Below are 13,190 nucleotides of genomic sequence, written 5' to 3'. Positions count from 1 at the left end.
GCAGTATGCACTAGATATGGTCTAGTAATAGATAAGTACATTAGCGATCCAATAAGTTGCCTATAAGGAGTTAGATCATCTAATAAAACTCCATCTTCAACTATCATTTTAGCATTTATCACTTCAAGAGTATCAGTATATTTTGTGTTTGTGATTCTCGAATGTGCAATAATATCAACTGCAAACTTTATTCGAGACAAAATGTATCACCTTGGCGAATATGCTACTTCAATACCTAAAAAATGCCTAAAAAAACCAAGGTAAGTCATATCAAAAGATTTCTTAAGCATAATTTTAATTTCTTCAATTTCCTTCTGATTATTTCCAATGATGATCATATCATCAACATATAAGACCAAAATGATAAGTGAAGTACATGTAGAGCTTATAAAAAGAGCAGTGTCAGTATAACATGACTTAAATCCAAAATTAACCATAATTTCACTAAATCAATCATACCATGCTTTAGGAGCTTGTTTAATCTCATATAAAGTCTTTCGAAGACGAAGAACTATATAATTTTCAATAGTCAGACCAGGGGGAAGATCCTGTGAAAATCTCTATAAAAAGAGACCTTGTGTAGCAACACAATACAAGAAAAACAACGAGTGCACAAAGGCACAAAGGAGAACACTCACAAGTGCATAAAGGCACGGATACACATGCACAAAAGCATGAAAAAATATGAACTTCAATATATGAGATCCCAAGAGGGGCTTTACAAAAGAATGAGAATCCTAAAGGGGGTTCACCCCTATTTATAAGAACATGGAGTCATGGGGGGGCTCCAATACACATGTTGGAGCCCCTCCAACGGTTAGAAATGTAACCGTTGGAGGGAGCTCCAATGTGTGTATTGGGGGCCCCCATGTTACATCTAATAAAAAAGGACAAAAAAGAAAAGACAAAAAAGTAAGAACCAAAAAGAAGAAAAAGAAGAAATAAAAAAGCAAATAAATTACAACATATTCTCAAATGAGAATATGCGTAAAACCATATGAATTTACATAAATACCCTTATCGGGTTTGAAATATATATATATATATATATATATATATATACACACACACACAAAATACACCATCTTTTAACACCCCCCCTCAAACTTAGGGTGTCACAACCGAAAGTTTGCCAAGAAGAAAGTTAAATCTTGGAGATCACAACGCCTTGGTGAAGAAGTCTGCCAGTTGATATTCTGATGTAACATAAGGAAGGTCAATGGTTCTTCTTGAATATTCTTCACGAACACAGTGGCAGTCCTATTCGATATGTTTCGTGCGCTCATGAAATGTGTGATTTTTGATAATGTAGATTGCACTCTTATTATCACAACATAGTTTGGTGGGCCCTTGAACTTGAACATTCATATCTTTCAACAAGCTGCGAATCCAAACTATTTCCATGGTGGTAGACGCCATGGCTCTATACTCAGCTTCGGTGGATGACAGCGATATTTTCTGTTGCTTCTTGCATCTCTAAGAAATTAATGACTCACCTAGAAAAATACAAAAACCAGTGGTGGAGTGACGGTTATTTGGGTCACCTCCCCAATCAAAGTCAGTATAAGCAATTAAACTTAATTCAGAAGAGGAAGATAGAAATACTCACTTATTTATTGCACCCTTTATGTATCTGATGATGCGAAGGATGGCGCTTAGGTGAACAGTGGTAGGTGCATGTTGAAATTGACTGGCAACATGTACTGCATGAGAAATATCAGGCCTAGTAATGCTGAGATATGTTAGGGATCCAACCAATTGCCTGTAAAATGTGGGATCTTTTAGAAGAATGCCATCATCAATCTTCATCTTCGAACTCACTATTTCAGGAGTTTCACAGACCTTATCATCTGTGATTTCCGATCTGTCAAGAATCTCACAAGCAAGTTTAGTTTGAGACAAAAAATAACCTCTGTGAGAATAAGCAACCTCAATACCCCAAAAATATGTCAAAAAACCTAAGTCTGACATCTCAAATTTTAAAGTCAAAATAGATTTAATACTTTTGATTCCTTTAGCATCATCTCCTGTTATTAACATGTCATCAACATATAACAATAATATAACAATTCTTGCATCAGATTTCTTAACAAATAATGCAGTATCAGTATAACATGAAGAAAATTCATTTTCAGTCATCACATTGTTAAACCTATCGTGCCAAGCTTTGAGAGCTTGTTTCAAGCCATAAAGAGCTTTACGAAGACAGAGAACTTTATTTTTAGGGATTTTCATACCAGGTGGAGCATCCATGTAAACTTCTTCATTAAGATCTTCATTCAAAAAGGCATTTTTGACATCCATTTGGTAAATATTCCATTTTCTAATTGAAGCAATGGTAATAAGACATCTGACAGTAACCATACGAGCTACTGGAGCAAATGTCTCTTCATAGTCAATTCTGTATTCTTGACTATACCCTTTTGCTACAAGACAAGCTTTATACCTTTCAAGAGAACCATCACTCTTGGTCTTGACTTTGAACACTCATCGACATCCTATAGTTTTATTTCCACTGAAAAGTGTTTGAAATTCCCACGTGTTGGCTTTCCTAAGAGCTTTGAGTTCACTCTCCATGGCTTTTCTCCATTCAATACATCATTTAGCTTCTTCAAAAAAATTTGGTTCAAAATATGAGTGAATGGCACTTAAGCAAGCCCGATATTTAGCAGAGAAAGAATCAAAAGATACGAATCTAGAGGAAGCCCTTCTAGATCTTTCAGTTCTCCTAGGATTTGAATCACAAGTGGAAATAGATTCACTAGGTTCACTATATTGCTCAATAGCACTTCTAAAGGTGCTTCTATCTCTACGAGAATAGGTGATAGCATCTCTAGATACACTTTCTTCTTGAGAGGTAGAAGGGTTAGAATTATTTTTTATTACAACCACTTCATTGTCACTGTTATATGTTGATTCATCATCACTAGAGATATCATCATCCTTAGATAATAGGTCAAAAAGAAAGGAATAGTCGGCATTTTCTAAATGAGATTCATTCTTTTCAAAACCACTATCATTTTCCAAAAAAATTACATTCCTTGAGACATATAATTTATCATTCCTAGTGTCATAACATCGAAATCCTTTTTAGGTTTCGGAATAGCCAAGAAAAGCACAATGAATGGCTTTTGGTGAGAGTTTATCATTTTTATCTGTAAGAACAAAGCACTTACAACAAAAAACTCTCAATCTATTGTAATCGGGTTCTTTTTCATATAGAATCTCAAAAGGAGAAATTTTGTCTAAATTTTTGGATGGAAGACGATTAATGAGATAAACAGAAGCAAGAGCCGCCTCAGCCCAAAAATTTTTTGGAATACTTTGTGAAATAAGAAGGGTTCTAGTGGTTTCAATGATATATGTCTATGCTTCTTTTCGGCCAAACCATTTTTTTGTGGGGTCTTAGGACACGATCTTTGATAGACAATGCCACAATCTTCAAGATATTTCTTAAACTCATTAGAGAGATATTCACCTCCGGAATCGGTCCTAAATATCTTTAAATTACTATTAAATTGATTTTTTATCATCATATGATATGATTTAAAACATGAAAAGACTTCATGCTTATGTTTGAGAAAATATATCCAACAATACCGTGAAAAATCATCCATAAAAATCACATAGTATGCAAAACCTCCCTTGTATATGACGGGTGCCGGTCCCCAAACATCCGAATGAATAATTTCAAAAGGTTTAGTACAAACATAGTTCTTTGTTCAAAAGGCATACTTCTCATTTTTCCAAAAATACAATCATTACAAGAGAAAGTATTTTTACAAAGATCTTTAACAAAATGCAAATAAGACAACTTGGTAATGTTGGGATGACCAAGTCTCTTGTGCCAAACATTTATGTCTTTATGTTGGGTCACATTACAAAAGGTGTTTTTAGGAATTTGAAGAAAGTCCACATAGTACAAGTCTCATTTCCTAGAGCCTTCCCCAATCAACCTCCCGGACTGGTGATCCTATATTAAACATTTATTAGATGAAAATTGAATGTCACACCCATGGTCCGTGAGTTGAGAAACGGAAAACAAGTTTAAATTCAACTTTGGTATAAGTCTAATTTTAGGAATAAAGAAGTTTTGGGTTTCAAAATTTCCAATTCCCTTAATTTCAAGAGAAGTGCCATCCGCGGTTGAAACAAAAGATGGTGACATACTTTTAAAATATTCGGAAAGAAAAGAAATGTTTAGAGTCATATGGAATGATGCACCCGAATCTAAAAGCCAAGAGGTTTTACCTGGAGGAGAATGAGTGGATACGACGGCACCGGAAATAGCTCTCTTAAGAAGAGATTGAAGAGCCTCCACAATTTGATTAAGAGATAGAGCTCCATTTGAAGATTCTTCTTTTGGTGGTTGAGATGTGGTTGTCATTACTAGAAGTTTCTTCCATTTTGGGCAAACCGGTTTGATATGACCCGGTTCTTTGCAAAAGTGACACAAAATTTTGCTATAATCTCTTCTTCCCCCTTGACCACCTTGATTTTGGCTTTTAAAATGAGGAGGTTTATATGTCCTCAAATTGTTACCGGGCCTAGAAACGACATTAGCACCATCACACTCCTCTTGATTTGTGGGCATTGCAAGCACACTAGGATTTTGCTTGCAAATGTCATACGAGTTTCCTCTCCACTTAATTTAGTTATAACATCTTCAAGAGAGGGAGAGGTGAAAGAGGATAGAAGAGAGGATCTTATTTGTTCAAACTCGGGTCTTAACCCATTCAAAAAATTAAAAAATCGATCTTCTTCTAATTGCTTGTGACGAAGCTCTATGGCCTCTCCACTTCACTTGGGTTCAAGCATGGCAAGCTCATCTCAAACGAAAGAGAGTTCGGCAAAATACTCTCTTATAGTCATCTCTCCTTGAAGAAGGGTTAGCACCCTCTTTTGGAGATAATACTTATGGGACAAGTCTCTAAAAGTATACATCTTCTCAAGGTACTCCCACGCTTGAGAAGCCTTTTTAAACTTTATAATGTTGGCGTTGATTCTTGTCTCAACGGAGGAAAATATCCAAGACAAGATCTTGAAGTTCTTCATTTCTCACTCCTCATGTTTCCTACTATACTCCTCAAGAGCCTTGGTTCTTTCGTCTCCCTCAAGAATTTTGATTTCCCCTTCTTTAATCAAAGTGATTTTAGGCTCCGGTTCCAGAATCGAGCCTTGAACGTAACCCCAAAGCCCTTTCCCTTTGATGTGAGTTTTCACGTTTCTGGCCCACATGTGATAATTTGAGTCATTTAGTTTGAAACCAAGAGAGAAATGAGAGTTTTTTCGCCCATTAGTGAGGTAAGATGAGAGAAAAGAATACGTACCACAATAAGATTTTAAATCTTACTTGTTGCAGTAATCTTCTAAAATATTGGATGAAGAAGACTCTTCACTCTAATCACCAAAATGTTGAAGGCACGCTTTTCGAGGCACTCAATTTTGTGAAGAATCACACCAATTTCTTTCTCCAAACAACCTTGCTGTGATACCATGTGAAAATCTCTATAAAAAGAGACCTTGTGTAGCAACACAATACAAGAAAAACAACGAGTGCACAAAGGCACAAAGGAGAACACTCACAAGTGCATAAAGGCATGGATACACATGCACAAAAGCATGAAAAAATATGAACTTCAATATATGAGATCCCAAGAGGGGCTTTACAAAAGAATGAGAATCCTAAAGGGGGTTCACCCCTATTTATAAGAACATGGAGTCATGGGGGGGCTCCAATACACATGTTGGAGCCCCTCCAACGGTTAGAAATGTAACCGTTGGAGGGAGCTCCAATGTGTGTATTGGGGGGCCCCATGTTACATCTAATAAAAAAGGACAAAAAAGAAAAGACAAAAAAGTAAGAACCAAAAAGAAGAAAAAGAAGAAATAAAAAAGCAAATAAATTACAACATATTCTCAAATGAGAATATGCGTAAAACCATATGAATTTACATAAATACCCTTATCGGGTTTGAAATATATATGAGATAAAATATGTATATGTATCTTTCTATATATATATGAATATATATATATATATATATACAAAATACACCATCTTTTAACATATTCATGCAAACTTCTTCATTTAAATTGTCATTTAAGAAGGTATTCCTAACATCTAACTGATATATAGGTCAATTCTTAATAGATGCTAGTGCAACTACTGTGGTCATGCGAGCTACTGGGGTAAAGGGTTCTTCATAATCTATACCATATTCCTGAAAGTATCTTTTCGCAACTAACCTAGTTTTATATCTTTCTAGGGATCTGTCACTTTGTTTTCACCTTAAATACCTATCTACATCCTATTGTCTTTTTTTAGGAAGATGTTGAATTTTTCAAGTATGAGCTTTATGTAATGCATTTAATTTTATTTTTATAGCTTCTACCCACTCTTTTATATCTTTGGCTTCTCTATAGTTGGATGCCTCATGATATGAGTGAAGTGCTAAAAGACATGCCCATTTATAGGAGACAAACTTATTTGGAGGTTTAGGTATTCGTTTAAATCTTTTAGTGAATCACTTGATTTATCCTAAAGGATCCACTTGATTAATCTATACCAAACATTCATAGGAGACAAACCTATTTGGAGGTTTAGGTATTCGTTTAGATCTTCTAATACTAGATTCTTCTATATTTGTTGATTGACTATATTTTTCAAGGGCACATGGATGCTCCCCATTATCTCGTCTAGTGTATGGTATAATGTTATGTGTTGGTTCTTCACTTAGTTCATCATTTGTCTCAATACTATCATTAATTTCATCATCAATTTCAATATTGGACTTAGGCAATAAGTCAAACAAGAAAGTATACTCGGATTCTTAGGTTTTTCCTTTTTTATTTTTGACATATCTAAGAAAGACACATTTAATAGCATTAGGAGAGAGTTGTATTTTTCAAGAAGCACAAAACATTTACATTCAAAAACCCTTAATCTTTTCAAATTGAGAGTAACCTTAAAGAATTTTTCAATTGGAAATTTGTCTTCTAAAGTTTGAGAAGGCATTCTATTTATTAAGTAAACTGCGGTTAGGGCGACTTCAACCCAAAATTTCTTTGGGACTTCTTTTGAAATAAGTAGTCCTAGTAGTTTCAATAATATGACGATGTTTTCTTTCAAAAATTCTATTTTGTTGAGGGGCCCTAGGACAAGATTTTTGATGCAAAATACCATGCGTATTTAGGTAGGATTGAAAATCATTTGAAAGAAACTTTCCCCCCGAGTCGAAGCGGAAGATCTTAATATTTGTTTTAAATTGATTTTTACCAAGATTGTAAAAAATTTTAAAACACGAAAAAACTTCGGATTTAGGCCTAAGTAGATCCAAGTGTGTCTACTAAAATTATCTATAAATGTGACATAGTATGATAACCACCTTTGATAAAACAGGAGCGGGACCCCATACATCCGAATGCACTAATTCAAAACTTTCATTAGTCAAGGAAGTTCTAGATCCGAAAGGCAACATTTGTATTTTTCCAAGTATACAATCTTCACATACATATTCTTTTTTCTTATTTTTTTTTTAAAAAACAGAAAAAGAGATAATTTGGATACACTTGGATGTCCTGATCTTTTATGACAAAGATCTAAATTAATTTCCTGAATATGATTACAAAAAGAATCTTTGGGCGGATATAAAGAATCCATATAGTAAAAGTCTCTTCTATGGCCTAGCTCAATCAACTTCCCTGACTGGAAATCCTGCACCCAACAAGCCTTAGATGAGAAGAATATTTTACACCCATAATTGAAAATTTGAGAAGCCTAAAAAATGTTTAAATCAAGTTTTGGAATAACCCTAACATTTGAAACAAAGAACTTTTTTGAATCATTGTTAAGATTTCCTATACTTCTAACTTTTAAAGAAGTACCATCAGCGGTTGACACACATAAAAAGTATGAATTAGTGCAATCGAATAGTAGGGACTCATTATGAGTCATGTGAAAAGATACTTTCAAATCCAAAATCCAAGAGGACTTACCTTGAGGAGAAGAAGAGACGGCAATACTAGATGTAGGTGTTATATATATATAAAAACCTATAATATAATAGATTGCTCGATAGGGGCATTTTTATCTTTTTACATGTAATAATAATTGTTTATTAGAAACAACTATTTTATTTCTCTTTCTTGTTTTCCATTTTTCTTTTTTCTTTTATTTTTTCCTTTCATTCACATTGGGGCCCCCACTCCATAGAGTCGTTGGGGCCCCAACGGTCATAAATATGACCATTGGGAGCTCCGCAACAACTCTATGAAGGGGAGTTCCCAATGGTCTCTCCCTCTTCTTTTGTATATAAATAGGGGAGTAATCCCCATATGTTATGTATTACTTTTCCCTTCACTATTCAATAATATTCACTTTTTGCTAGCCATTGGCATTGTCCCTTAGTGGACTTTTGTTTGTGCACTTGAGTACTTCTCTATCTTCTTTGTAATTGTTCATTATTGGACTTGTATGCGCATTGCACTTTGTTATTTATAATTTCGCATACTTCATTACAGAAGGAGTGACTTTTAGTATTTGTGAAATGCCCTCCAGAATTTGGGCAATTGTCAAATCATTGAAGTTGCCTTCTTTCTTTGATTCTTGAGGTTCTTCAGTTACCGTGGCCACCTTTTTGAGTTTAGGACAATATGATCTTGTGTCCCGATTCTTTACAATAATGACAAGTAATTTTTCCTCCCTTGTATCATCCATTATATCCTCCCCCATTATGTCCTCTTCTATTAAATTTTCTCTCAAAGTGATGAGGTTTATAAGTTTTTACAAAGTTATCGGATCTTGATACAACAAGCACTTCATCATTAGACTTATGCATTCTAAGTCTAGTTTTGACTTGACATATTTGAGCAAGGGTCTTACTTATTCAAGGAGTAGAAGTCCTATGAAGTAAAAATGACCTAACTTGCTCAAATTCCAGTCAAAGACCATATAGTAAAGAGAAGAGATTTTCTTTTCGAACTTCTTTTCTCATTTCAATTGTCAAACCTTCTCATTTTGGTTCTAACATAGCCAATTCATCCCAAATAGGTGATAAGAAACCATAAAAATCTCTTACACTTTTACCCCCTTGCTTGGTTGTATGTACCTTGTCTTGGAGATAATATAGTCTAGCCATATCCTTTTGAATTAATAGGCCATTTAAGAAGATCCATGCATCACATGCCTTTTTGAACTTGATGATGTTGGTGACAATCTTGAACTCTATGGTATTCATGAACCATGAGAGTATTTGAACATTATTAGTCCCACAATCTTCCATCTTGTCTTGATAGTCTTGCAAAGCCTTCTCCCTTTCTTCTTCAAAAAGAGCTTTGATTTGATCTCCTTCTTTTCTCGTTAGCTTAAGTTGGGGTTCATTAGTGATCACATTAACAAAACCCTAAAGTTTTTTTCCCTTGATGTGGTTTTCCATTGCAGTAGCCTAGTTGTTTTTATTGAACTTGTAGGAGATGATAGAGGCTAATTCTCTTTCACCCATGCTAACGGTGAAGTGAATGGCTTGATGTGGAAGAGCAACACTTGAAGACCACCACCACAAATAAAGCACATCCAAGATGGTTTTCAACACTACAAGAGCCCAAAGCTCTGATACCATGAAATGAAACAAGATGTGCATAATCACAATGCCAACAAAGGGCTACACAAGTGCACAAATACAATATGGTCTCTAATGAACCAATTACAATCTCATAAAAGAGATATCTAAACCACAAACTTCAATAGAACATAATGTAAAAATAATGATTTTTGTATTCTCAACAAATATGCTTAGAAAAATACATCTCTACATGTATAAGAGGCTCTATTTATAGGGCAATACATGTAGTTTAAAAAGGAGAAAAGGAAGGCAGTCCAACGACTGCCTCCAACAGTCAAAATTATGACTCTTGAGAGCAGTCCAACGACTAGTTGGACTGCCCCAATCGGTCAACACTAATTTACATACTAAAATAAATAGAAAAATAAAAAACAAAAAAGATTGTACAATCTCTATTGGACTCTATATTTTACAATAAATAAAAAGACCAAAAATACCCTTGATATATATATATATATATATATATATATATATATATATATATATATATCGGTATATATATACACAATGTATTTTAACAGAATATAGCCTACATGCACGACAAACTCTAGATTGGCACCTAATCGTATTAGGACCATCTTATTTGCAAAAATGTTGGATTTCCTTTTGCTGCAACTTGACCCCTAAGGCCCTGTTTGGATGATGGGCAAAACCAGGTTTGTCAAAAACCTCGTTTTCCCTCAAAACTGTTGAAATATTCATGTATTATAATGTTGTACCATTAGAGTCAAACAGTCTTGTTAGTGATGGACAAATTGGTCCAGATGTAAATGTATCGGTAAGAAAGTGCAACAGCTTGTTCCAGAACTCTTATGCAGCAAAAGAAGATCAGAAGACACGGAAGGGGCTGAAAGCACATGATTCCCAATGTGGGAAGTCATCGGGTATGGATTTATTTATTTCCAAACTGTTACATCACGTTTCAATTACAGAAGTACAATTGTATTAACAACATACAATAAAATACAAATATGAGTAATAATGGAACAACAAATACAGATATAAACAGTTACAAATACAATTGGATATAAACAATTACAAATACAACTAAGAAACCCAATCCAAATCCAAATCATGTCTCAATAGCCTCCCTCAAGTTGTACATGGTCTGAACACAACTTGGACTTTAAAAACCAAAATCTTTGCTTAGTCAGCCCTTTTGTGAAAAGATCTGCCACTTGATTTTCAGTACCAACAAATTTGGCTTCAAGCTCACCATCTTCAATCTTACTCCTTATAATGTGTTGATCAATCTCTATGTGTTTCGTCTTACCGTGACAAACTGGATTCAATGAAAGTTTTATGGCACTCTGATTGTCACAAAACATAATTGATTTTAGAACATCCTTATAAAGATCATGCAACAAATTTCTTATCCACACCAATTCTGAGGCAGTAGCTGCCATGGCTTGGTATTCCGCCTCAGTACTCGACCAAGTTAACACTCTTTGCTTGAGACTAGACCAAAAGACAAGATTATTTCCAACAAAAAGACTATAGCCTGAAATCGACCTCCTTTCATCTGGATCTCCTGCCTAATCAACATCTGAAAATGTCATAATTGTAAGAATGTCCTCTCCTTGAGATCTACTGTAGAACAATTCATTGCCCAATGTTCCTTTCAAATAACGTAAGATTCTTTTTATAACTTCCATATGGTTGGATCTTTGTTGATGCATAAACTGAGAAACTTGATTTACAACATATGTCAATGGGCAATAATAAGTAACATTGTATTCAACATTAAAACGGCTCACAAAGGCATCCAAAATTTCAACGTAACAGCCTATACAAAACAACATCACAACCATTCAGCATACTGCTGTCAAGAGCAGATCAACTAAACCATTACCCAACAATTGAACCCAACGGGCTATCAGTTGTGAGAACACATATATCCAGTGTTGTTTCTCCTTTAGTTTTGGATCGTCCCAAGAATCCTCAGGTTCCCCATGATCATCTCCCTGCATGAAGGTAGACTAGCTCAAATATTGGATCAAACTGAGTTCGATGAAACACATTAAACACAAAAATATTAGTTTCTTCAGCATCAAAAGCATCAATGATGGTAATATTACTTCTGAGAAGCTATCGTCATCACGTGCACTCCCAAGCAAAGGCTCGCTTAAGGAATCTAATCCACTCCTCTCAAGATGCTCGTGTTTCTTTCCATCAACGTCCCCATGATGTAATCTCCTTCTTACTGTTCTTGAAGTCATGACACAAATCCACCAGATCTACTTTCCTTGTTCTTCTCGAGATGTGAAATGATCTTGTCAATTATGACTGCAAGAAGTGGAACATGCAATTTTTAAGCATATGTGAGACACATAATCAAAGGATTACCAAGCAACCACTGGCAGACACCACACAAAAAAAAGACAGAATATCTCATCCTAACTATGACTTTTAAAAGAAAGATGGTTTTCATGGTTGAAGGCAGAGAGAATTTAGTCACAAACATCTGAAGCCATTAAACAACAAACTTCTGAATGTGACCCAAGTGAAGAAAACAGGGTCACATGCAATGTGAGTATCAAACTAACAAACACAAAATTATATTAAACAGGGGAAAAACATATGCAGTAGCTATTATGCAAATTTTCTTATGTCCAATGCGAATCAACCACAAACCAACCCTTTCACCCAAAAAACAGAACATGAGAAGCAACGCAAGCGTTTAGGTAGTACATGAGATAGCAAGTTTCTTATTTCTAATACACCTCTTCACATTGACCACTGAAGAGTTATCCACGTAATTTTCAACAAAGGCCCATCAATTTTCTGTCTAAGATCAAAATTCACAAGTGGTCTTCATTGTGCAATCTACGATGAACCCACAGACTTTTTCCTCGGAAATCCCGAGGACCACATCCAAAATTTAGATTGAGATCCAATCTCCATAGTGGTGAAAATTTTCCCTAATAACTGAATCACATATAAATAAAATACTTTAAGAGCTACAAAAAAATTCTTACCAACATATTGGATGGAATCGTTGCACCCAAATCTGTGGAACTAAAAATCAACACACCCACACATTCACAAGCAATATTCTTGACCCAGAAGCCGACCGCCTAAATATCTCGATAGAAAAAATAAAAAAAAAAACGAAAGGGGTTGACTCAATACGGAAAGAATTGAACAAAGACTCTCGATTGCACTGATGGGAGAAATTTAAAAAACGATATTCAAGGAACTCCTTTTTCGCACTCATGAAGAAGCGTTCTTGGAGATTGCGGGAGACGAGTTTTCGGAATTATATATGTTCGTGTTTGAAGGTTTTGCATCGCCTGAGAGATTAGAGAAAATTCGACTCAGGGACCTCTCCTGTACCCTAATTCCAAAAGCAGACATCAATTTTCGAAATTCTTGATAGTATGCACTTTCTTTGGAAATTGATAGACTGAGCGTAATTTCTCTAAGTTTGCCCGAGGCTCGACTAACTTGGAAGAAGGCAACTCGTGAACATCACCATGTTGAGGAACATCACGAGTTCGAAACCACAAGTCCTCCTCTGCCGCAGGGTCAATGGCTCAAAGCCAGGTTTACTTGGTGGTAGACGAT

At 35.2% G+C, this 13,190-nt stretch overlaps 1 protein-coding gene across 1 annotated transcript in view; it reads right to left on the bottom strand.

Moving 5' to 3' along the window:
- Positions 1-12,834, bottom strand: part of LOC149836403 (uncharacterized) — a 43,774-nt gene extending 30,940 nt beyond the window's left edge. The window contains exons 1-3 of the mRNA XM_090005318.1: positions 12,602-12,834; positions 11,702-11,909; positions 11,476-11,587 (exon numbers count right to left, since the gene is read on the bottom strand). Coding sequence (XP_089861444.1) covers positions 11,476-11,587; positions 11,702-11,842 — 253 coding nt within the window. The 5' untranslated portion in view covers positions 11,843-11,909; positions 12,602-12,834. The remainder of the gene's footprint in view (positions 1-11,475; positions 11,588-11,701; positions 11,910-12,601) is intronic.
- Between the last annotated feature and the right edge of the window lie 356 nt (positions 12,835-13,190).

The sequence above is a fragment of the Nuphar pumila genome, chromosome 5 (assembly GCF_984573655.1).
Source record: "Nuphar pumila chromosome 5, dmNupPumi1.hap1.1, whole genome shotgun sequence".
Lineage (NCBI taxonomy): Eukaryota > Viridiplantae > Streptophyta > Magnoliopsida > Nymphaeales > Nymphaeaceae > Nuphar > Nuphar pumila.
Note: the sequence above shows the minus strand (reverse complement) of the source record. Positions and strands in the feature narration are given on the sequence as shown.